General features: G+C 37.7%; 1 protein-coding gene across 2 annotated transcripts; it reads left to right on the top strand.

Moving 5' to 3' along the window:
- The first annotated feature begins 1,200 nt into the window (after positions 1-1,200).
- Positions 1,201-25,634, top strand: LOC133653498 (glutathione hydrolase 7-like). Of its 2 annotated transcripts, none has more exons than XM_062052827.1 (16): positions 1,201-1,374; positions 3,617-3,853; positions 3,967-4,193; positions 4,281-4,432; positions 7,536-7,653; positions 7,733-7,800; positions 17,970-18,043; positions 18,114-18,307; positions 18,628-18,715; positions 21,170-21,297; positions 21,374-21,462; positions 21,536-21,688; positions 21,770-21,884; positions 21,960-22,097; positions 22,234-22,333; positions 25,358-25,634. In XM_062052827.1, exons 2-16 carry the CDS (start codon positions 3,634-3,636, stop codon positions 25,525-25,527), a joined length of 2,034 nt encoding a protein of 677 aa, XP_061908811.1. In that variant the 5' UTR covers positions 1,201-1,374; positions 3,617-3,633; the 3' UTR covers positions 25,528-25,634. The 2 variants fall into 2 exon arrangements, with proteins under 2 accessions (XP_061908811.1, XP_061908812.1); XM_062052828.1 differs by having other exon boundaries at positions 3,601-3,853.
- Positions 25,635-26,446: the final 812 nt, after the last annotated feature.

The raw sequence follows: 26,446 nt of genomic DNA, 5'->3' as shown, positions 1-26,446 counted from the left end.
ATATATATGTATATATATATATAGATATATACACATATATATAAAGCAACAAGCGGTAGACAATGGACAATATATATGTGTGTACGATATATATACATATATACTGTGTGTATATATACTGTGTGTGTGTATACATATACATATATATATATGTGTGTGTGTATATGCATATATATACATATATATGTAAATTATAAAAAATATGAATATATAAATAATCATATTTTTATAATTTTTATTCTGCTTTTATTAGGACTTTTTATAAACATATATACATTTTGTTCCTACTTTTATTTTTTTGTATAGTTAACATGCTCTTATGCTACAAAGTTTTTTGGGTGAGAGAAAATTCTAAATAGTGATGCCACAGTCAAAGCATGCAGATACGGCACAAACTATAAAGAATATTAACAATAAAAAGCTAATATAAAATTGTAGTCAATATTTAAAAATTATTCCCACCAATAAATGCATTTTAGTGTACATTTAAGTTATTTTGATTCATGTCTTATCTCATAACTGCTACCAGTAATTGTGCCCTTGATTATGTTTTTTTTGTTTGTTTGTTTTTTTTTTACTATTTTTATATTATTTTCTATATTTACACCTCACACTCTTGAACCCTTTAGACCAGTGATTCTCAAACTGTGGCAAAACTGTGTAGGTGGAGCTAGTGGTACATCAAATAATCACTTAATTAAATATTCAAACACAGTGTTACTGTTCAAACTGTAACGTTACAGTTGCCAAAAATAATAAATATACTTGTTAAATAAAATCTCTGCCTTGTTTTTAATGAATATTTATGCCTACTACGCTACTGTATTTTAATGTTGGTCATTATGGTGGTGCTCAGTGGCCTAGTAGTTAGCGTGTCCGCCCTGAGATCGGTAGGTTGTGAGTTCAAACCCCAGCTGAGTCATACCAAAGACTGCTGAAGTGGTACTCTTTGAAACAAGTTTGAGAACCACTGCTAAATAAAGCATTGTCTAAATACTTAGTCTGCACAAGTAATTTTGCTCCTAAAATGTATTGATTTAAAAATATATATATTTTATTCAATTGTACTCTCAAATAACAGCTTTGGTGAAACATAGCTTGACTTCTGCGCATCAAACTTGAAAAGGTAGACAAGACATTATGGAAGTGTCTAGAATCTGGAGTGTTGAAGATCTCCCTTTACTGTCACCCAGAGCACAGTAAAGGGAGGGAGGGACAGAGGATAGCTGAGCTTTGCAGCTAAACAATCCTGTTTGGTGGCCTACCTTGTTCTTTCTCACACCTTGATGAAGACTTCGACTGCACGGATTTCAAAATAAAAACAAAAATCAAGCTCTTAAATGTGACCATCACCATCAATCAATGCCGTCTCAAGTAAGTCTACCACACTCCTTCTATTTACTTCAATCGATATTCGCAACCTGTAATTGGAGAACCATACATTGAGCTAAACACGTACATCGCGTGGTATGGTAAGATATGTGTCTAAACCAGTCATACCAGTCAGCCAGTTATAAAAATATGTTCGTGTAGATTCTTGGTGGATTATTTTGGATTCTATAAGCATCTATATTGCTGTGGCATCCTAGCTAGTCGTCTTGATGACAAAGGCAAGCGTAACCCCGCCATGTCTCCTTCAAAACAAAAAATAACCCCGCAAAGAATACTTCCTATTTCATTACTCACGAGTGTACTTGAAATTTCTGCTTTAGTCATTATTGTTATTAATAATAATATTATTATTATGAGGCCAATGATTTTAATGGAATTAGCCGGTGCGCGCTAGCTAGCTTGTTTGAGCCGTGACTGAGCGCACTAAACTCGCCTGGCAGGTGAAGTAAACGTCATGTTCCACCGTAACACATCGACTCTTCGTCGAATTATTCATATTGGGTTCCGCCCGAATGCAGCTGAGATAGGCTCCAGCACCCCCCGCGACCTCGAAGGGGACAAGCGGTAGGAAATGGATGGATGGATGGGTATGATAATCACGTTAATTTTTCTATTTTTTTAGGGTTGTACTGCTTGACTCTCCGTGCCGGAAATCATGCAAATAGTGTTGCCATAAGCTATTGACAATTAGCATACAATGTTAAAAATAATAGAAGCCAACAACAAGGTTTCTGTCTGCACAACTGCAAAAAATGCATAATCATAGGAACTACGAGCCCACTTCTTAGCATAACAATTGTCCAAATTGGTGTCAAGATAGTGACTAATCATCAGCTACAAACTTGGATAATTTTGGCCCCTCTAATTTTATGTTGAGGCCCTCTCCACCATTGTAAAATTGTTCTCACTTTTTTAAATCAATCAGTTAATCACTATCCCTGAATTCACCAGGTAAAAACTCATTGAGTCTCAAATCTCTTTTCCAAGAGCGACTTGGCCGTAAGGGCAGCAAAACTAAATTACTGAAATACATATTACAACAACAAAACAGCAGCAGTCACACATTATAGTAAAAATACAAATTACTTAGAACATTAACACAAAAATAATATGAAATATTTCAGTGAAAAACAATTTAAAAACAAGTACAATGCCGAATAGAAACGTTCTTGATCCTTTAAAATAGACTGAAACTCCCTCCAAAGTGATCAGTTCAGGTAGCCTCAGATCCTTCTGTAGGTCATTCCAAGGAAAGCAACATATCTGAAGGCTTTTTTTTAAACCAAGATCTGTGTTGGCTCTAAGAACCAACATGCAAATGATGTCCTGTGACCGTAAACTGTAGCGACTGGAATCTCTACACATTTAACAACACAAATTGGTGGGGAACCAATTTGAACCAAGTGATTTATGTGAAGAAAATCTGCGAACAGACAAAGATGGACAGTTTGCCTTTGCATACAAAATGCAATGGTGCACATGGTTGCCGCAACCATTAATAAAATGTAAGGCACAGGTGTATACTATATGCAGTTTTTTCAAATCAGTGTGGGTTCCATTCATAAAATGCAAGTCTCCATTATCTAGCAAAAGCATGAAAGTGGTCAGGTATAAGTGTTTCCTAACTTGTAGGGAAAAACATGATTTATTGCTAAATAAATTCGCAATTTAATTTTAAGTTTAGACAGAAGTTTTTTAAATCAAAATTGTTGATTTTCATATGTTTTGAATCAAACTATAATTTATTTGGACGTATATTTTGTATTAAAACAAATTTGTGGGAAATAAATTCTTAAAAATAGCAAATTTAACGTAATGTCACACATGCTCCTTGTGCAAACATTGACCGGGATTCAAACTATGTAGAACAACAAATTACCATCTCAGTACTAATACGGCTACAGAGGACAACTAAATTGTTTGGAAAAGTTTGCCATTATATCCCTATCAACGACAGAGCGGGAATACGTTTACGGTAAAATTTCATATCAATTGACATTTTACATGCGCTTCTTGATGCAAAATGGGGGATCGTGGGGCCCTACACACAGCACATGTTTTGCCTATAGGTAGGAACGGCCCTGTCTTTGATATGCAGTAGGCTACAAATTTTTCACCTGGAAAAGACACAGCTAATCACCTTAGGCAACTCTCAGATGTGACTAGAAGTATGACTATATTGTCCTTTGAATTAAAATACTGTAAAAGACTGTGTAACACCAAGGGTCAAGAAGAATAGCCATGAACAACAACACCCCCGAAATAGTGGCGGGACACCCTGCTGGACTTGTTGTGGATAAAGATGCTACATCAGAGACAGCATTGGGGGGCGCCTACTCTCCGGTGGACTATATGAGCATCACAAGCTTTCCCAGACTGCCAGAGGACGAGATGGTGTCTTGCGACAACGCCGCAAAATCTCGCAAAGATGAGGACAACATCTTGGGCGACCAAGAGACAGGTTGGTCGGAGTGGGTTTGGTTGTATAGCTATACAAAGTGCATTTATGTGTAAGGAACCTATCCAATGTTCTCTTGTGAAATAATAGTATACTTCACATGTCTTATGTTACAGACCCAGATGGATTTTTAAAGTCTGCTCGTCTCCAGCGTCTCCCATCCTCAGCTTCTGACCTGGCCTACCATGATGCTGTATCTCTGAGGGAAACCACTAGCGACCCTTTTACTCAAGATTGTGCCTGCCAGCGGGATGGACTGACCGTCATCGTCACTGCATGTCTCACCTTCGCCATAGGAGTCACTGTAGCTCTCGTCATGCAGATCTACTTTGGAGAACCCCAGGTAAGTTGCAATGTTGTTTTTTTAAAGGATTATGGAATTATAAGTGATGTAACCAGTTCCTATTGGCACTTGGCCGTTTTTTGCCAGGTTTTTCACCAAGGAGCAGTGGTGACAGATGTGGCTCGGTGTACATCCCTTGGGTTTGAAGTTTTAGGGAAGCAAGGGTCCAGCGTTGATGCTGCTATCACGGCTGCACTCTGTTTGGGGATCGTCCACCCTCACACCTCTGGTTTAGGAGGGTAATGTTGCAAGAACGCATTTACAGTATTACCGTATTTTTCGGATTATAAATCGCAGTTTTTTTCATAGTTTGGCCGTGGGTGCGACATATACTCCGGAGCGATTTATGTGTGAAATTATCAACACATTACCGTAAAATATCAAATAATATTATTTATCTAATTCACAGAAGAGACGAAGCAAATGTCAGCAATCGTCACACACACACACGTCAACTAGAGATGTCCGATAATATCGGCCGATAAATGCTTTAAAACGTAATATCGGAAATTATCAGTATTGTTTTTTTTAATTATTGGTATCGTTTTTTTAATTTTTTTTATTTTTGTATTAAATCAACGTAAACACAAGATACACTTACAATTAGTACACCAACCCAAAAAACCTCCCTCCCCCATTTACACTCATTCACACAAAAGGGTTGTTTCTTTCTGTTATTAATATTCTGGTTCCTACATTACATATCAATATATCACAATACAGTCTGCAAGGGATACAGTCCGTAAGCACACATGATTGTGCTTGCTGCTGGTCCACTAATAGTACTAACCTTTAACAGTTAGTTTTACTCATTTTCATTAATTACTAGTTTCTATGTAACTGTTTTTATATTGTTTTACTTTATTTTTTATTCAAGAATATGTTTTTAATTTATTCTATTTTATTAATTTAAAAACAAAAGGACCTTATCTTTACCATACCTTGTTGTCCAAATTAGGCATAATAATGTGTTAATTCCACGACTGTATATATAGCGGTATCGGTTGATATCGGTATCGGTAATTAAGAGTTGGACAATATCGGAATATCGGATATCGGCAAAAAGCCATTATCGGACATCCCTAACATCAACCAATAAGAATTTGGCAGGGGAGGGTCATGGCAGAAGTGCATTGTGGGTCATGGGATGCTAACTGCTATATGCTACTGCCATAGCTATTAAAATGGATCATTTAAAAAAAAAACTGAGAAGGGCTGAACAAAAATGGCACCGAAAAGGAAATCATATACTGCAGATTACAAGCTGGACGTAGTGAAATATGCAGCAGAAAACGGCGATCGAGCAGCAGAAAGAAAGCACGCTAGCGGCGCATACCAGGAGCGACAACAAGAAAGAAGATTTCATCGGATTTAGCGATCAAGAGTGACAGACTGTTTGGTAAACGTATAGCATGTTCTATATGTTATACAAACCCTGTTTCCATATGAGTTGGGAAATTGTGTTAGATGTAAATATAAACGGAATACAATGGTTTGCAAATCATTTTCAACCCATATTCAGTTGAATATGCTACAAAGACAACATATTTGATGTTTTTTTTTGCAAATAATCATTAACTTTACAATTTGATGCCAGCAACACGTGACAAAGAAGTTGGGAAAGGTTGCAATAAATACTGATAAAGTTGAGGAATGCTCATCAAACACTTATTTGGAACATCCCACAGGTGAACAGGCAAATTGGGAACAGGTGGGTGCCATGATTGGGTTTAAAAGTAGATTCCATGTAATGCTCAGTCATCCACAAACAAGGATGGGGCGAGGGTCACCACTTTGTCAACAAATGCGTGAGCAAATTGTTGAACAGTTTAAGAAAAAACGTTCTCAACCAGCTATTGCAAGGAATTTAGGGATTTCACCATCTACGGTCCGTAATATCATCAAAGGGTTCAGAGAATCTGGAGAAATCACTGCACGTAAGCAGTTAAGCCCGTGACCTTCGATCTCTCAGGCTGTACTACATCAACAAGCGACATCAGTGTGTAAAGGATATCACCACATGTGCTCAGGAACACTTCGGAAACCCACTGTCCGTAACTACAGTTGGTCGCTACATCTGTAAGTGCAAGTTAAAACTCTCCTATGCAAGGTGAAAACCGTTTATCAACAACACCCAGAAACGCCGTCGGCTTTGCTGGACCTGAGCTCATCTAAGATGGACTGATACAAAGTGGAAAAGTGTTCTGTGGTCTGACGAGTCCACATTTCAAATTGTTTTTGGAAACTGTGGACGTCGTGTCCTCCGGACCAAAGAGGAAAAGGACCATCCGGATTGTTATAGGCGCAAAGTTGAAAAGCCAGCATCTGTGATGGTATGGGGGTGTATTATTGCCCAAGACATGGGTAACTTACACATCTGTGAAGGCGCCATTAATGCTGAAAAGTACATACAGGTTTTGGAGCAACATATGTTGCCATCCAAGCAACGTTACCATGGACGCCCCTGCTTATTTCAGCAAGACAATGCCAAGCCACGTGTTACATCAACGTGGCTTCATAGTAAAAGAGTGCGGGTACTAGACTGGCCTGCCTGTAGTCCAGACCTGTCTCCTATTGAAAATGTGTGGCGCATTATGAAGCCTAAAATACCACAACGGAGACCCCCGGACTGTTGAACAACTTAAGCTGTACATCAAGCAAGAATGGGAAAGAATTCTACCTGAGAAGCTTAAAAAATGTGTCTCCTCAGTTCCCAAATGTTTACTGAGTGTTGTTAAAAGGAAAGGCCATGTAACACAGTGGTGAACATGCCCTTTCCCAACTACTTTGGCACGTGTTGCAGCCATGAAATTCAAAGTTAATTATTATTTGCAAAAAAAAAAAAAAGTTTATTAGTTTGAACATCAAATATCTTGTCTTTGTAGTGCATTCAATTGAATATGGGTTGAAAAGGATTTGCAAATCATTGTATTCCGTTTATATTTACATCTAACACAACTTCCCAACACATATGGAAACGGGGTTTGTAGTTATTTGAATGACTCTTACCATAATATGTTACGTTAACATACCAGGCACATTCTCAGTTGGTTATTTATGCGTCATATAACGTACACTTATTCAGCCTGTTGTTCACTATTCTTTATTTATTTTAAATTGCCTTTCAAATGTCTATTCTTGGTGTTGGATTTTATCAAATAAATTTCCCCCAAAAATGCGACTTATACTCCAGTGCGACTTAAATATGTTTTTTTCCTTCTTTATTATGCATTTTCGGCCGGTGCGATTTATACTTCGGAGCGATTTATAATCCGAAAAATACGGTATGTAATTATGTAATTACATGAGCCAGCATATATAGTTTCTGTCTGCTCTATTCAGTGGGGGAGTTATGTTGGTGCATGACATCTGGAAGAATGAGACACGGGTCATTGACTTCCGAGAGACAGCGCCATCTGCCATTCAGGAAGAGCTACTACAGACAAACATTGAGCACAATGTAAGAAATTTTCTCTGATATTCTCCTTTCTCACCCCCTTGTAAAGTTTGTTTAATACTGTATTTAATGCCTCTTTCAGCCAGGTTTGCTTGTTGGAGTACCAGGTTTACTCAGCGGGATGCATCAGGCACACCAGCTTTATGGCAGGTATGTAATTTGATTATTAAGGCCTTTAATTCAATCTTTGTGCTGTGTCTTCACGTATCTTCATTTGCTTGAATAATTCATATTGTGATTTTTTTTCTACATTTAAAACACTTCCATTGGGACTACATAACATGTAATGGTGGTGTTTTGGTCAACATTTTGTAAAGATTTTGTTGTATAGACCATCTTCGAGCTGCTTTTTTGACTGTTTCTGTGGGCGGTAGGGATGTAGCAATGATAATGATAACCGTGGTAAAACTCCCAACAGTTACCGAATTACATTGAAATGATCGAAAAACCGTGATTGGCGTTAACTTTCTAGCTATCTTAAATGCTAACATGAACACTTGAGACATTAACGTCTTTCCCTATTAAGAAACGCCATACACCAATCTAACCCTGCATAAAAAACTGAACAGCTAAAATAGATTAGCAGAAAGTATTCAATCTGTGAATGTTGTCAATTATAATTATATAGCGCTTTTCTCTAGACACTCAAAGCGCTTTACATAGTGAAACCAATTATCTACATCTTTAAGCTACGATTAAACCAGTGTGGGTGGCACTGGGAGCAGGTGGGTAAAGTGTCTTGCCCAAGTACACAAAGACAGTGACTGGGATGGCGGTAGCGGGCATCGAACCTGGAATCCCCCAGTTGCTGGCACCGCCGCTCTACCAACCGAGCCACAAATCTATACTCGACACCAACAGAGGTGTCAACAAGAAGTGTTATGTGACGTCACATAACCTTAAAAGTGAAGCAAAGTGAACACATAATTTGATTTATTAAAAAAAAACTTATAAATGTTTTCAAATTAAAATGAATGAATATTAACATATTTAAATAGAAACTGCACTTTTTTGGAATTTTGCCTATCATTCACAAGCCTTAAAAAAGACAAGAAGACATGTTTTGTTTTTTTTGCATTCTAATATGTAATAATTGGCTCATTCTCGGTAGCTAGCAATGCAGCTAATGGGAGCGATCCATTCTGCCTCTAAATCGCTCGAAACATGCATCCAAATACTGCCAACAATATTTCATTTATGTTCCATATCCTGTATATTAACCAAACTGTAGTGATATTGTTATTGTCAGAGCAAACACTGAGGTACTGTTTTTCTAGCGTAGTAACCAGTGTTGGGTTAGTCACTGAAAACCAGTAACTAGTTACAGTTACTAGTTACTTTATTTCAAAAGTAACTCAGTTACTTACACCAAAAGGTAATGCGTTACTGTGAAAAGTAACTATTTAGTTACTTCTTTTTTTTTTAAAGCTCTCATTAATGCCCTTTTAGCCTTCATTTCAGTACTATTATTGCACTGGAGAATAATACAATCTGTTGATCAACTTGACATGCATTTGCATCACTGAACTCTGCTAAGCAATGTGGTCTACATACAACACACAAAGACAAAGATATGTTTCAAAGGGCCAATTTATTTCAGGCCAGAACAAATTGACAAAACTAGTTTAAATAGCTGCAACATAACATACATAAGTAACAAACAGCATAATAACAACATAGCTGTAAAGCAAGGAAGGCACACACTACATACACAAAGCCTAACCAGGCGTTTTTTTCTCAAGGAATTCTGAAATAAAATCATGTCTGAAGCCCAGAACACTCTACGCATTTCCCCAGTTTTAGTTTAGAGAAAAGGAAAGATTGGCCTGGCCGACTAGGATCCCTCTTTATGTTTGTGAACTTTATAGTCTATACATTTAGAGTGATGTGGTAATCAAACACTCTAGAAGTCTAGAATGAAAGAGTATATAAGAGAATTGACAGAGTTTATGTACCTTCAGTGCTGAATGATGAGCAGAGGCAGAGTTAATCCTTAAGTGGTGGTGGTGGAGGTGAAGTGGCATCGGAGTCTGTGTCTCTCTTTACTAACTTTGTCAAAGCATGTTGCTTTTGTAGCTGTTTCAGCAAATTTGAATTGCTGTTTTGGGCAGTAGATCGGATCTTTGATCCAAGACACAACTTACATTTAACTAAAATGTAATTTTCTTTGTACTCGACAAAAGAAAAGTAGTGGGAATATCTACATGTTAACAAACTCCACTGCAGCTCCGCCATGATCAGACACGGCCCCCCTCCCCTCCCTCCCCACACCCACACCCACACACAGAGCGCACGTCTCTCTTGTCCGGCTTGCGACACGAGAAGAATCAAAAGGACGACACTGCAGCGCTCCAATAAAACACACTCAGATTTTCTGTTTCTAACCAATACTACATAAAACAATAACGTAAAATAACGCAGTAACGCATCATGTAGTAACGGTAACTGAGTTACTGAATATAAAAAATAACGCGTTACAAAGTAACGCGTTAGTCCCAACACTGGTAGTAACACATCACCTTGCGATGGCATGCTATGGAATTAGCCGTAAAATAGCTACTGCATCATCAGCTGAATGGTTTTTGAGTTTTTTAAGTTTAAAATGCGCAATGGAATGCAATAGGACACCAATGTCTACTGACAGAAAAACATGAACAATCATATTACGGTATGTGTAAAGCCCACATTTCATATTTTGTATGTGCTCAGCGAGCTCGACAGTGTATGTAGTTGTAATAACACGCATAGCACCCATAAAGCCCTCCACAGCATGGCCCCGTTCTACCTCTCTGACTTCCTCACCCCTCACATACCTGTTAGAAACCTGCGTTCCACCAACAATCCCCCGCTGTCCCCTCCTCATAGAACCCAGCACCAAACCTGGGGGGACTGTGCCTTCTCCATCGCTGCCCCCACCCTCTGGAACGCTCATCCCCTTTCCATACGTTCATGTCATAATCCCACAATGTTCAAAAGACTATTAAAAACCCACCTTTTCAAAATTGCTTTTAGAACTGGACATACCATTTCATAACAAAGTTATTTTTCAATTTGAACATTTTATTTTTACTGGTTGTTTTGTTATTATACTGTATGTGCTTTTATATATATGATCATGTTTTATTTTGATTACTGTGTAAGTGTGTTTGAGTGCCTCTTAAAAGCGCTATATAAATAAAATGAATTATTTTGATGTGCTGCATTTATCTTGATTACCGTATTTTTTGGACTATAAGTCGCTCCGGAGTATACGTCGCACCGGCCGAAAATGCACAATAAAGAAGGAAAAAAACATATATACTTCGCACTGGAGTATAAGTCGCATTTTTAGGGGAAATTTATTTGATACAATCCAACACCAAGAATAGACATTTGAAAGGCAATTTAAAATACATAAAGAATAGTGAACAACAGGCTAAATAAGTGTACGCCATATGACGCACAAATAACCAACTGAGAACGTGCCTGGTATGTTAACGCACCACATCATGGCAAGAGTCATTCAAATAACTATAACATATAGAACATGCTATACGTTTACCAAACAATCTGTCACTCCCAATCGCTAAATCCGATTAAATCTTCCTCCCCGGGGTCGCCTCTGGTATGTCCTTTCTTTTTGCTGCTCGAATGCCGTTCTCTACTGCATATTTCACTACGTCCAGTTTGTAATCTGCAGTATATGATTTCCTTTTCGGTGCCACTTTAGTTCAGCCCTTCTCAGTTTTTATAAGTTACCGCCAATGTTGATGTGATCCATTTTAATAGCTACGGCAGTAGCATATAGCAGTTAGCATCCCATGACCCACAATGCACTTCTGCCTTGACCCTCCCCCGCCGAATTCTTATTGGTTGACGTGTGAGTGACGATTACTGACGTGTGTGTGACGATTGCTGCCATTTGCTTCGTCTCTTACGCGTATGATATAAATAATATATCATTTGATATTTTACGGTAATGTGTTAATCATTTCACACATAAATCGCTCCGGAGTATATGTCGCACCCACGGCCAAACTATGAAAAAAACTGCGACTTACAATCCGAAAAATACGGTAATATTGTAATGACTTACTCGGTGGCTAGTTGTCCGTTTGGTCAAGCTGGCCAGGGAAGTTTTTTCCCTGTTAATTTTGGGTAAGCACTTCATTTCTGTTGCCATAGCTTTGCTTCAAGCACCACATTTGCAGCATCACGTCACGCTAGTCCTGACTCTCTCGTCTTCCGTTTGCGCCAACAATTTGAAGTCTATAATAGTGACTCGCATTAGCCGCATCTTGCAAGCGTTTTTTTTGGTCATCAGAATCCTAAAAAAAAGACGTGTTCTCAGAGCATTCACTCGATCGCAACTGGACTGTTTGGTTAGAAGATGTTTCGCCTCTCATCCGAGTAGGCTTCATCAGTTCATGCTCATAGACGAAGATTGGTCAGATTTAGTCTCGCGGCTGGTGCCAATACCTCAGTATGCTTCATCAGTTCATGCTTTGGTCACAGAAGGGGACCAGAATGCCATTTGTTTACAACTGAATGGAATTCTAAGGTGAGGGATTCCAACTATTTTGGACTGGTAGTAGTCGATCCACAGCGATCGTTCTGCCACACAATACCTCAATGCTAGCGAGGGGAAATTACACTTCAACGACTGTCGTTTGGCTTTGACTGTAGGATTGCTCGTTTGCATCAAAACAGTTGTTTTTCTCACTACGATAGGGCGAAACCATCCTTTCCCAGGCACACCCTCCTGATTTTGGAGTATAAATATTTGGGGTTTTGGCACCAGCCGCTAGACTAAATCTGACCAATCTAAGTCTATGTGCACAAACTGATGAAGCATACTCTGATGAGAGGCAAAACATCTTCTAACCAAACTGTCCAGTTGCGATCGATTGAATGCCCTGAGATTACAACGACCTGGATGAATGAGAACAGTCATAGACAAGACATGTGTTCTTATCTCTCATAAGGATTGTGGCTGTTAGGCAAAATTCCACAAAAAAGTGCAGTTCCCCTTTGAATTACGCAAATAAATCAAGCCGGAACAACATTTAATGTTTATTCTGCCTATAAAGTATATCGTCTATTTACATTAATTATAAAAAAAAAAAAAATTGTTAAAAGATTTCAGTGTGTGTATAACTACTTTTTGAGCTCATTCAACAATACCGCGATATTAATCATGACCGTGATCATTGTATTCACAATAACCGTGATATGAAATGTTTATATTGTTACATCCCTAGTGGGCGGTCTTATTTACGTGCCAAAGCCCTCCTCCAGGCCAAGTCTCTCTTTTTACTTAATTTTTTTTCTACTGACAAACATAAGGTACGCTACAAGGGAGGATTTTAGTATGCATGTGCATGTACATTTTTGGTCAAAAGTTTATATACACTTGTAAAGAACATAATGTCATGGCTGTCTTGAGTTTCCAATAATTTCTGCAACTCTTATTTTTTTGTGATAGAGTGATTGGAGCACATACTTGTTGGTCACAAAAACATTCATGAACTTTGGTTCTTTTATGTAAATAAATAAATGATAAATGGGTTATACTTGTATAGCGCTTTTCTACCTTTAAGGTACTCAAAGCGCTTTGACAGTATTTCCACATTCACCCATTCACACACACATTCACACACTGATGGAGGGAGCTGCCATGCAAGGCGCTACCAGCACCCATCAGGAGCAAGGGTGAAGTGTCTTGCCCAAGGACACAACGGACGTGACTAGGATGGTAGAAGGTGGGGATTGAACCCCAGTAACCAGCAACCCTTCGATTGCTGGCACGGCCACTCTACCAACTTCGCCACGCCGTTATTATGGATCAACTGAAAATGTGACTAAAATTTGCTGGGTCAAAAGTATACACACAGCAATGTTAATATTTGGTTACATGTCCCTTGGCAAGTTTCACTGCAATGAGGCGCTTTTGGTAGCCATCCACAAGCTTCTGGTTGAATTTTTGACAACTCCTCTTGACAAAATTAGTGCAGTTCAGCTAAATTTGTTGTTTTTCTGACATAGACTTGTTTCTCCAGGATTGTCCACACATTTAAGTCAGGGCATCGGGAAGGCCATTCTAAAACATTAATTCTAGCCTGATTTAGCCAGTCCTTTACCACTTTTGACGTGTGTTTGGGGTCATTGTCCTGTTGGAACACCCAACTGCGCCGAAGACCCAACCTCCGGGCTGATGATTTTAGGTTGTCCTGAAGAATTTGGAGGTAATCCTCCTTTTTCATTGTCCCATTTACTCTCTGTAAAGCACCAGTTCCATTGGCAGCAAAACAGGCCCAGAGCATAATACTACCACCACCATGCTTGATGGTAGGCATGCTGCTCCTGGGATTAAAGGCCTCACCTTTTCTCCTCCAAATATATTGCTGGGTATTGTGGCCAAACAGCTTAATTTATGTTTCATCTGACCACAGAATTTTCCTCCAGAAGGTCTTATCTTTGTCCATGTGATGTCAGATGAAACAAAAATTACACAATACCCAGCAATATGTTTGGAGAAGAAAAGGTGAGGCCTTTAATCCCAGGAAAACCATCCCTAACAGCGGATTTTTATTTACATTGATTTGAAGCATATTTAGAATACTATTTTTTTAAAACATTTTTCATCATGTCTTCCATAATGATTGTGTTAGATAGGCAAATTTTAAAAAACTAGGTTCAGTTACACTTTAAGTAAAAGTTTGATAACTACTTTGTAAATATTGGACCACATTTGCAAGACAACATTCAAAATCCTTTGTCACTGACCTGACACAGTAAATAATGGAAATTGTGAAAACATGTAAGTCTGAAAAATCTATTAATTTTATTGGAATTGATATAGAAATGATAAAAAAAAAGGTTATTAAAGAGATCTGAGAACCATTTCTATACATCAGCAAATTATAATTTTAAACAGTTAATTTCCCAAACAAAATGAAAATAAAGTACTGGTAGTACTAATTTATAAGACTATAGACAAACACAAGTTTATAAACTACAGACCTGTTTTCTTACTTAGACAATTTTCTAAAGTCATTGAAAAATTATTGAATTATTTCACAAAAGGTTGGACACATTCATGAACAAAAATTTAATGCTTGCCCACAACCATTATGGATACAGAGATAACATTTCGACATTGATGGCACTGATCTAAATAATGGAGGAAATCACCAACGCAATTCATCGTAAACAGTGGGCAGCTGGAGGTTTTGTGGACCTAACAAAATCATCTGACACAATTAGCCATAATATCTTAATTAACACATTAGAACAGAATGGCATCAAAGAGTTGTTTACCAATAGGAAGCAATACGTGCAGCTAGGCGAAAACACGTCTGCAGTTCTAAATATACTGTATCTTACGGTGTACCCCAGGGATCAATAATGGGACCAAAATTGTTCCATCTCTATATGAATGACATTTTCAAAGTTACAAAGGACTTAAAGGCCTACTGAAACCCACTACTACCGACCACGCAGTCTGATAGTTTATATATCAATGATGAAATCTTAACATTGCAACACATGCCAATACGGCCGGGTTAACTTATAAAGTGCAATTTTAAATTTCCCGGCAAACTTCCGGCTGAAAACGTTTCGATATGATGACGTTTGCGCGTGATGTCAACAGTTGAAGCGGAAGTATTCGGAGCCCATTGAATCCAATACAAAAAGCTCTGTTTTCATCTCATTGTTTAATGAACAATGGAGACTGCAAAGAAGAAAGTTGTAGGTGGGATCGGTGTATTAGCGGCTGGCTGTAGCAACACAACCAGGAGGACTTACTTGGATAGCAGATGCGCTAGCCGCCGACCACACGGATGATCGGGTGAAGTCCTTCGTTCTTCCGTCGATCGCTGGAACGCAGGTGAGCACGGGTGTTGATGAGCAGATGAGGGTTGGCTGGCGTAGGTGGAGCGCTAATGTTTTTATCATAGCTCTGTGAGGTCCCGTTGCTAAGTTAGCTTCAATGGCGTCGTTAGCAACAGCATTGTTAAGCTTCGCCAAGCTGGAAAGCATTAACCGTGTATTTACAGGTCCAGGGTTTAATAGCAGTGTTTCCCACACATTCATTTATTTGTGGCGGCCCGCCACGAAAGAATCACGTCCGCCACAAATATATTTTTCGGAATTTTTTTTATTTAATTTTTTTTAATTTTTTATTTTTCTTGTCCTGTCCAGCTTTTCAGGCAAGTCATATAGTTGATGTAGATGCCCATATCGGCTGTTCAGATTTACTTTACAAAAGAGAAGTGTAGGATACTTCTCTTGTTGCCTTATTTGTATTTGACTTTATTAAATGTATTTATATTATCATTTGGTGCAGCCGGGCCGGAGCAGGAGGGGATAGAAAGAGAGAAATTATTATGTTGCTGGTAAATAAATGGTTGTAGTAGTAGGCTAAAGTTAAATTATTTAGAATGCACTAATTAAAGGGGCAGAGCTTTAAGATACATTTTAGCTTTTATATTTTATAAGATATATTTTTTGTAAGAACCACAATTAATAAATATATTTCAGTGAATAACTTATTGTTCAAATCTGTATATAAATATGTACATAAAGTGTTGTAATTATATTGTAAAATGGATGGATGGATGGACGTTTAAAACAAAACTGTTATTATTAATTAGTAAGTATAAATTTTTTGAGCCTTTTTAGAGAAAATCATATCATTGTAGTAAATAATGCAAATTACTCGATGATGTCATGGTGACCACGCCCATAGCCACGCCCCCACCGCTACAGGTATCTTGGCAGTTTATGGGAAACACTGAATAGTATTGTTGATTTTCTGTCTATCCTTCCAGTCAGGGGTTTATTTCTTTTGTTTATATCTGCATTTGAGCCCGATGCTATCACTTTAGCTCCGTAGCTAAAGTGTTTCGCCGATGTATTGTCGTGGAGATAAAAGTCACTGTGAATGTCCATTTCGCGTTCTCGACTCTCATTTTCAAGAGGATATAGTATCCGAGGTGGTTTAAAATACAAATCCGTGATCCACAATAGAAAAAGGAGAAAGTGTGGAATCCAATGAACCCTTGTACCTAAGTTACGGTCAGAGCGAAAAAAGATACGTCCTGCACTGCACTCTAGTCCTTCACTCTCACGTTCCTCATCCACAAATCTTTCATCCTGGCTCAAATTAATGGGGTAATCGTCGCTTTCTTGGTCCGAATCTCTCTCGCTGCATTGTAAACAATGGGAAAATGTGAGCAGCCCTTCCTCCTGTGACGTCACGCTACTTCTGGTATAGGCAAGGCTTTTTTTTATCAGCGACCAAAAGTTGCGAACTTTATCGTCGTTGTTGTCAACTAAATCCTTTCAGCAAAAATATGGCAATATCGCGAAATTATCAAGTATGACACATAGAATGGATCAGCTATCCCCGTTTAAATAAAAAAAATTCATTTCAGTAGGCCTTTAAAGTTAGTACTATTTGTAGACCGTACGTTCAAAAGAGAACACAAAAAAGAAGCTAATAAAAATGATAACAGAAGAAATAACAATTTATCGAGATGGTTTGATGAAAACAGACTATCCTTGAATCTCAGAAAAACTAAAATACTGCTATTTGGTAACAGTAAGAGAGAAGGAATGAAAATGTATAATATGTGATGTGTAACATGCTGACATTGTCTACATGTTTAAAATAAACAGAAGTCAAACACAAATACAAATAGCAGCGTAGACATTAAAAGGGTAAAATAAACCCAAATGCTAGGTGTAATAATGGATGATAGTATGAACTGGAAATCTCATATAAAAATATACAACATAGGGTGGCAAGAAATACTTAAATTATGAATAAAGCAAAATATGTTCTCGACCAGTGATTCTCAATATGTGGTGGTACGCGGGCTCCAACTAGTGGTATGCCAAGAATCACTTAATAAAATATTCAAACACAGTGTTACTGTTCAAACTGTGGGTAATGTTACAATGGCCATAAATATTAAATATACTTGTTAAAAAGTATGCTGACTTGTTTTTAATGAATATGTAGGCCTACTACACTACTGTATTTTAATACACATTAGTTTGCCATTTGAAATTTAATTACTAAAAATTAATGGACTTTTACACAATATTCTGATTTTTTGAGTTTCACCTATGTGATAATGTCACGTTTTTTTATGGCACATGCCAAAAAGCTCAGTTTTATATACATTAGTCAAGCCAGTTTTAAAAATCTTTACTCTTGCAGAAGCTCTGTTTTTGAGGACAAAAACCTATGTTTGCGTGACAAAAGAGCTAAAACACATTTACAAAATGTGTATTAAAAATATCAATGTTTGTCAACGTTTCTTTCCCAGATTACAGTGGAAAGACGTGGTTACCATGGCAGCGGATGTGGCCAGAAATGGATTCAATATCACACATGACTTGGGTAAGGTGTGACGCATTTAAGTCGCTGTTGGAAATTAGGGTTGACATCTGCTTTCATTATGTATCTCTAGCTGAAGCGCTTGCTAATATTAAAGACCAGAACATTTCGGCTGCATTTCGGGATCTCTTCCTCCCTAATGGCCAGGCTCCACTCTCTGGGTTGCTGAGCAGACGCCCTGATTTAGCGAGCATCTTAGATGCTGTCGCAGTCAAAGGGATATCGGAATTCTACAGTGGGAACCTGACGCAGGAAATGGCTGCTGCGGTAAGAAGGATTTCATCCATCTCTGAAATATGATTATGAAGATTAAAGATGATTGCATAAGGATTCACGTTAATGGTCATAAGACATTAGACCAAAATAACCTTCAGATTTTGTAATAAAATGTTTGATATAACATATCAACTAAAGTTATCTAAAGTTTAAAACACATCGGTTTTTGATGTACCGGTAAAAGTTTTTTTTAGGGCTAATAGGTGATTACCGGTACATTAAATTGAGAGACCTTATTCAGTAATGTTTATTACATTTCTCGGTTGTTGGTGATAGTATATTGCATAGTTGTTACTACTAATTTTTCAAAGGTGCAAGCAAGTGGTGGAGTGCTCACAGAAGATGACTTTGGTAACTACAGCACTGTCCTACAGCAACCAGCCCACATCAACTATCAGGGTAAACACACCTTTCATTCTCCATTTTGTACACTGTACTGACCAGGATTTCACAGCATTTAACAGTATGTTTTACAGTAAAATACTACAATCAAACTGTACTGTAACATTACATCAAATGATGGTAAAAATTATGATACGTTATATTTAACTACAATTAACTGTTTATTTCACAATAAATTACTGTAAAACCAAACTAATTTGTCTTTTAAAGTACCAGTAGAGGGGAAAAAATAAGTTGACATTAAATTCCTAATTGTGTTTTATTGTATCCATTAAACTATATCCAATTGTATTTAGAAGCCACACAGTATGTTAAAATACAGTTTAAACATCACAAAATACCACAATTTTAGGCGGCCATTTTAAATATTCCGCTCCGAATGTCTTCGGCAATTTCCATAGATTGACGTCACTCTGACCATATTATCAGATATGCAAACATTTGAATGAGATGTGCTGTCTATCATTCACAACGTCTAGATCAGGGGTCCCCAAACTTTTTGACTCTGGGGCCGCATTGGGTTAAAACAATTTATTATATATATATATATATATTTTTTTTTAATATATATATATATATATATATATATATATATATATATATATATATTATATTATATATATATATTTATATATATATGTATATATATATATATATGTTAGATATATATAGCGCACTTTCCGCGAGCCCCATTATGTCACGTTATCGATGAGAAAATGCATTTTTAGACACTATGATTTGCCTGAGCGGCTAGGAGACACCGTGAGTAGCAAGCGGTACAAAGTGGATAAGACAAGACAGAATTATAAATTAAAAAAAAAAAAAAAAAAATTTTAATACTTGGGACTTCCCGCGGGCCTGGTTTTGGATGCTGGCGGCCCGTGGGCCGTAGTTTGGGGACCCCTGCTCTAGATATATATTTTTTCTGTTTTTATGTACTCTCAGTTGTAAATAAATAAATAGATAAAAAGTCAGCTAACAATGGAGTCATGGGGGCTCTCTATTTCAACTACAAAACCTTCTAAATAACCATCCAAAACCCACCAGCAATAGTCTATATGCATATTGTGACCTGACTAGTAACCAAATATTAGCAATGTTGTTATTATAAGTGCTAACGCAGACAAACATTTTTAGTGGCACATCGATAACAGACAGCTAAATGCCGTCTGCTGCTTTACTTTGAGCTGGTCGATGTTTTGCTGCCGCATCATCGCGTCTCGGCGATGATAATCTATTCTAGATTATAAAACAAGTGTCTCATCTGGATAATAAGAGGATTCAGCCATATATCTAAAAGTTGTTCATCTGTGTCATTCAATTTATACTCGGACATGGAGACAAACACACACAACCAAAGATGGTGTCTGCAGGGAGCAACTTTTCCTTGCTAACCCTTCGTGTAGATTATGATTAATTCTTCATCTAAACGGGAAGATATGGACATCCTGTCAGTCGTCATCGCAGTGAGAGCAGAGTGACTGATCGTTTTATTGTTTTATTATGTTTGTAGTTTGTATTTCTTGTTTAGCACTTAGCAATACTGCTATAACATGATGCTTAATGTTTAACGAAAGCTGGATTTGTTTAGCACACAGCTTTTAAAACTTGGAGCTCACCTTGCTTATTTCAGGATCAAAAATATAATTTTCTAGATCATCATTTGTCCCAAAGTAATTGTTGTTGGCTCTCACAAAGTCTGCATGATTTTCATTGTTGTTGGTGATGAAGGGATCTGTGGTTCCGACCGCTACGTCACAGATCATGTGACTGGCGGGCTCATTATCTCTCAAAATCAATCAATCAATCAAAGTTTATTTATATAGCCCTTATATAGATGTAAACCAACTGATGCAAAGAGGAGTGGTCCATCCTGGGTCTCAACTTGGAACAACTAGCACATCATCCGTGGAGGCTGATAAGTGGTCACCTGATAACTTATCAGGGCAGGACAGGGGGGCAGAGCAGAAAAGAGAGACTCGTCTAAAAAGCGGTCTATTTAAAGGCTAGAGTATACAAATTAGTTTTTAATGTCTCAGGAATCTCTGTGAGATTTATATTTGAAAGTAGCTTAATTATAGAGGCAACTTGTTTTTCCATTCTACTGATACTTTAAGGCGTTCCGTAGACTACATTGTACACTCTTGTACAAGAGGTGGCAGTATGCTGTTAAACCGAGAGAGTAATAAACAATAAAACCACAATTCTGAAGTTATAACATTTAGGTGTAATTTTATTGAAATTAACTATACAATTCAAACTGTGAAGTTATAGCCTTTAGTTGTAACTTTATTGTTATTAATTGTAAAATGGAAGCTCTGCAGTTACAGTAAATCGTCTCAAAGATATTAAGTAGTGTAATTATTCAAAATAAACATTTTAACAGATTATTTTTTTAACCACACAAACACGCAAAAATGATTGATGTATTCTTTGTGGATCTTTTTGAAGGTCACCATGTGATGGTGGCTCCAGCCCCTCATGCAGGTATCGGCCTGATCACTGCCCTTAACATCCTGGAAGGTTACAACATCACCAACCAGGTGCCCAGGAACAGCACTTATCATTGGACTGCAGAGGTAGTATTGAGATCCACACACCCTAAATTTAAAAGAATGTTTAAAGAACAGTAATTGATGTTCTGTTGTCTTCCAGTCTGTGAAGATAGCTCTGGCACTGGTGAGTGGCCTGGGAGACCCCATGTTTGACACTTCAGTCTCAGAGACGGTCAACAAGATGTTGAGGTATATACAAATCACATTTACTGCATTACAATGTTGTGTTTTTGCTTGAGCTATGCCTTTTGCTATGTCAAAGCAAGCCACAGGCGTCCTTACTCCGCCAAATGATCAATGACTCTCAGGCGTTTCCTGCCAGCCATTATGTGCCATCATTTAGTTTGGAAGAAGGTGCAGTAGCTGCCCAGGTCATGGTCATGGGCCCAGATGACCACATTGTCTCCGTAGTAAGGTATGCTTTCCCGCAACTGTTTGTTTGAGTGGCAGTTAAGATGCAATTCTTACATACTATGTTTTGATTTTGGTGTATTAGCTCCCTGAATAAACCATTTGGAAGTGGGATAGTGACTCCTTCTGGGATCATTTTCAACAGCCAAATATTGGCCTTTTCTTGGCCTAATAAAACCCAAAGCCCCAAACCTAACCCTGTGAGTATTCATTCTGTTAGTAAGTTGTGTTTTACAATGTTGTTTTTTTATTCCTTGTCATGATTTTGTCATTAGCATAACAGCCTCCAGCCTGGGAAGAGGCCATTGTCCTTCCTGATGCCCACAGCAGTGAGGCCAGCCATCGGGTTGTGCGGTACCTACGTTGCGGTTGGATCCTCCAATGGAGCAAAAGCTCTTAGTGGCATCACACAGGTCATTAGCTTGCATAAGAAGGTTTTAAGTTTTTATGATTAATGGTGGTATTTAAACCAGGTAGGAAATAAATGTTCCTGCAGACAGATGTTGTGCTTTTGTTCATGTAATCACATTGATCCTTTCTTCTTCACAGGTGCTGCTAAATGTTCTCTCCTCACGTAAAAACATGAGCGACAGTTTAGCGTATGGTAGACTCCACCCACAGCTGCAGCAAGAAACTCTTCTAGTGGACTGTAAGTCTTTCTCCCTTAACAATCACTATTTTGGACTCAAGTTAAGCCATATTTTATGACCTGGTTTTCACATTTGCTGCTTGAATTGGTGTTTTTATTTCATTTAAAGGGGACAATTGATTATTTTAATCTACATTTAAAACACTTCCATGTGTTGTAGATAAAATGTATTGGATATGCTTTGGTGGAAATTTGAAAGGATCTGGCCAGAAATGGTAATGCAATCACGGTCAAATTTCTGTAGTCCCCTCCGCCTCTCCCGGACGGAGGTTGCCAGATACGCAGCCGAACCCAGCTCTATCGACTGGGCTACTCCAAGGAACTTCAAATGGCAAGCGATTGTCAATACCATCAGAAAACAAAGACTAAAACGAACTACAACCAACGCTAGCAATGGTTATACTGGTGAAAATAAGTAGTGCATGCTTAGCAGCCTAAAACTAAAGAGGAGACATTTCACCAAGGTATGCCTATAGGCTACTGTTTCAAACGTTGCAGATTGCATTATAATTTGGTACATGTAGTCCACAATATGCAAACACGAATGAGGAATTATTTTATTATGTGATATGGCTGTCTCCGAACGTTTCACATTGCCATGACAGCCGTGCTAATGTTGGAACCCATTTCCTCAGTGTATCAGCATATTGACAACGAAATAGACACTGACATTACCCATATCCACATAGTTTTTTTTTTGTTGAAAAATATTTTGCCCTGTCAGTTCGATTACACATCGACATACAGGCCAACGGGCATATATTTACCCTGTTAACCTATATGTCGATGTGTCATCGAACTGGGCTATATGTATGCTCCCATCGACCGGGCTAGCATGCTAAGCATTCATTGCACGAACATACTAGCTCTGTTAGACAAGTTTATAGACTGTATTGGACAATATAGTTTACATACGAAATGTCCATTTCCATTTATTGCAAGTAATAAGAAAATGTAAACGCCTGACTTACCTATCAAGGAGGAAAGTTTGGCATCAGATGAAAAACTCTTCTCCGCCTTCAATCGTCTCCATCTTTCAAAGGCATCCTCGATACAAACCCTTGTTTCGTTCCTGGCTTTGTCATGAATAAGTTGAGAATCGTAATGAGGCCTTTTAGATGTACTAAGATCTGACATGTTTAGTAACTTTACCAGTGGCAGTAGCTAGACGAATGATGGCAGTGCGTAACTGGCAACCTGGATGTAACACATTCACAGACTTTCTAATTGGTTAAAACGGTGGAGGGCAGGACATCGAAATGAAAACAATAACAAGATTTCGGGGCTGTAAATCTAATTTTGAAATGAGCATATCCCGGCTGAACTACTGTTATCAAGTATAGAGGTATTTGAAAAGAACATGATTTATTCTTGCCTTTTGACATATCAGGGCCATTTAATGATGACTTGACATGCAATTATTGCATATGGCTCCTTTAAATTACCAGTAAAGTGGAAAAACAAGTTTCCTCTATATGGAAGCTATTATCAAATAAATATCTGATTTATGACACCAAAAGTAAAATATGATCAAAATAGTATCAATCTCACAGAGATTCCCCAGCCATTTTGAGAGATAATGAGCAAGCCAGTCACGTGATCTGTGTCGTGGAAGTAGCAACCACAACAACAACAACAATGCTAATCAAGCAGACTTTGTGAGAGCCAACGATTACTTTGGGTAAAATGATGATCCAGAACCTTATATTTTTGAGCCCAAACACAAAGAGGATGGGTAATAAGTTTTAGAAGCCGAGTGCTAAACAGATGCAGCTTTATTGAAAAACTCTAGCACCAACAGCTGGCTAGGTGCTAAACGTACACACTAACGATAATAAACCATAATAAATAAAATACTTACTGTAATATTTCAACTTTTGCTGGGATGCCAACCGACAGGACGCTCACATAGTTCAGTTTAGATGAAGATTCAATCACAATCCTCACTAAGGGTTAAAAAATGTTTCAGCAACTAGCGTCTTTTTCATCACCTCGTCGGATGTGAAAGTCGACCAGCCTCTAGGTCCATGGCCACATCTGTCTACTACCAGATGAGAGATGCAATAATTATAATCTAGAATGAACTTTTGGTAAGTTTGAAATGAAGCAGAAGCAGTGTGTCAACAATAGCAGCGTAAGCATTAGCTCACTGCTATCATTGTGCCGCTAAAATAGGCTGTCTGCGTTGGCACTTATAATAACAAAATCGCTCATATTTGGTTCATTTTCAGGTCATGACATGGCATTGGAGTATTGTTGGCGGTTTCTGGATGTTTTTAGAGAGGTTATAATGAGCGCAACAGAGGACGCTCGATCTGTTGACTCAATTGTTAAATATTTATTTACGATTTGAATGAATAAAAAAAGCCAAACGTATGTGTTCTTGTCTTACATCAGGATTGTGAATGACAGACAGCACATCTCTTTATAATTTTTGCATATATCTTGTATGACTGATCTGATATACATGGTCAGAGTGCAGAAGCGTTACTCAGGTGATGTACAATCTACGGAAACTGCCAAAGATATTCAGAGCACTATGTTTAAGATGGCTGACCGAATTTGTGACACTTTGTGATGTTTAGAAGGTATTTTGACATACTTTGTGGATTGTAAATATAATTGGATATCCATAAAAAAAATTTTTTTACGAGCATTTATCAGACTGCACGTTGCATGTCTGTTATTTTGTGCATGCCACGATTAGATTAAAGTAGTACTTTACCTTTTTTGTATTTCCTCATGGCCTAAAGTACAGGGCGAGGAAGTCTTTCACCTCTGGCTGAGAGGTTGACTTAATGTCGAAATAAGTTCTTCCACTTTACGGTGATGTCACAGGGTATACAGACTGAGGCAGGATAGCGAGGCATCAAAAACAGTGTGGGAGCTCACGCCAAAATGTTTTGATCTCACATTGTTTAACATGAGTATCCAACATTGTAACAACATATATAAGTCAGACAAGACTATATTGATTGATTATTGCAACAAATCCCTCTCTGACTCACTCATCCTCTTTTACAGCTGAATTTCTAGATGAAGATGTTGAGCTGCTTCAGGCCAAGGGTCACAAAGTTGAAAGGATAGAAGTTTTGTCATTGGTGGAAGGCACCCGAAGAACTAATGATGTCATCATTGGTGTGACGGACCCCCGTAGTGCTGATGCCTCAGCCCTGACCATGTACAAGACTTAGTACTTTAGTCTTAAAATACCACTTAATAATTTGGGCACTGAACAAATAGCGATAGTCTGTTCCCACAACTGTGTGCAATTTTAAATAATTATTATCTGTTGCTGAGACTGACAGATTTTTATTTATTTATGATAGTTCAGCTTCTAAGGTATATAGACGTTGTTAAAATACTATACTCTTCCCCACACAATGTCATTCATCATTGTTTGTTGAGCATATTTACAGGTATATAAAGCCACAAAATTGATTTTCCAATTCAGATCTGGTGCATTCCAGTTCAGCTGAAATTATTTTTTTTTCTAAAAATGTAATTATGGGTATGTTTGTGCTGATATAAAAAGTTAATGTATAGCCAGCATCCATGCTGTACAATGCTTTGTGGCACGTTGAGCATTTTAAGAAGATACCATTCATGCAAGTGATTTATTATTGTTGCACTCGTGGCTGTCCATAAAAAGCAAACTGATATCTAAAATGGTTAGATGATAATTGGCCCACTTACAAAAGTATGTATTTGCTGTGAAATATTGACATGTCATTTACACAAACGAGTGGAGAAATATAGATGAAAATGGAATGTTAATGGTCAATTGTGTGCAGTGTTGGGTCAGTTACTGAAAACCAGTAACTAGTTACAGTTACTAGTTACTTTATTTCAAAAGTAACTCAGTTACTAACTCAGTTACTTACACGAAAAAGTAATGTGTTACTGTGAAAAGTAACTATTTAGTTACTTATTTTTTTCTTATTTTTTTTAAAGCTCCCATTAATGCCCTTTTAGCCTTCATTTCAGTACTGTTATTGCACTGGAGAATAATACAATCTGTTGATCAACTTGACATGCATTTTTATCTTCATTTTAACATAATTAACAAAAAACAGTGCAACATTAAAAAGGCATTCTCCTTTCTTTAAACTT

This window comes from Entelurus aequoreus, linkage group LG07 (genome assembly GCF_033978785.1).
Source record: "Entelurus aequoreus isolate RoL-2023_Sb linkage group LG07, RoL_Eaeq_v1.1, whole genome shotgun sequence".
NCBI classification, from domain to species: domain Eukaryota; kingdom Metazoa; phylum Chordata; class Actinopteri; order Syngnathiformes; family Syngnathidae; genus Entelurus; species Entelurus aequoreus.
This window is presented reverse-complemented; position numbering and strand designations above follow the sequence as displayed.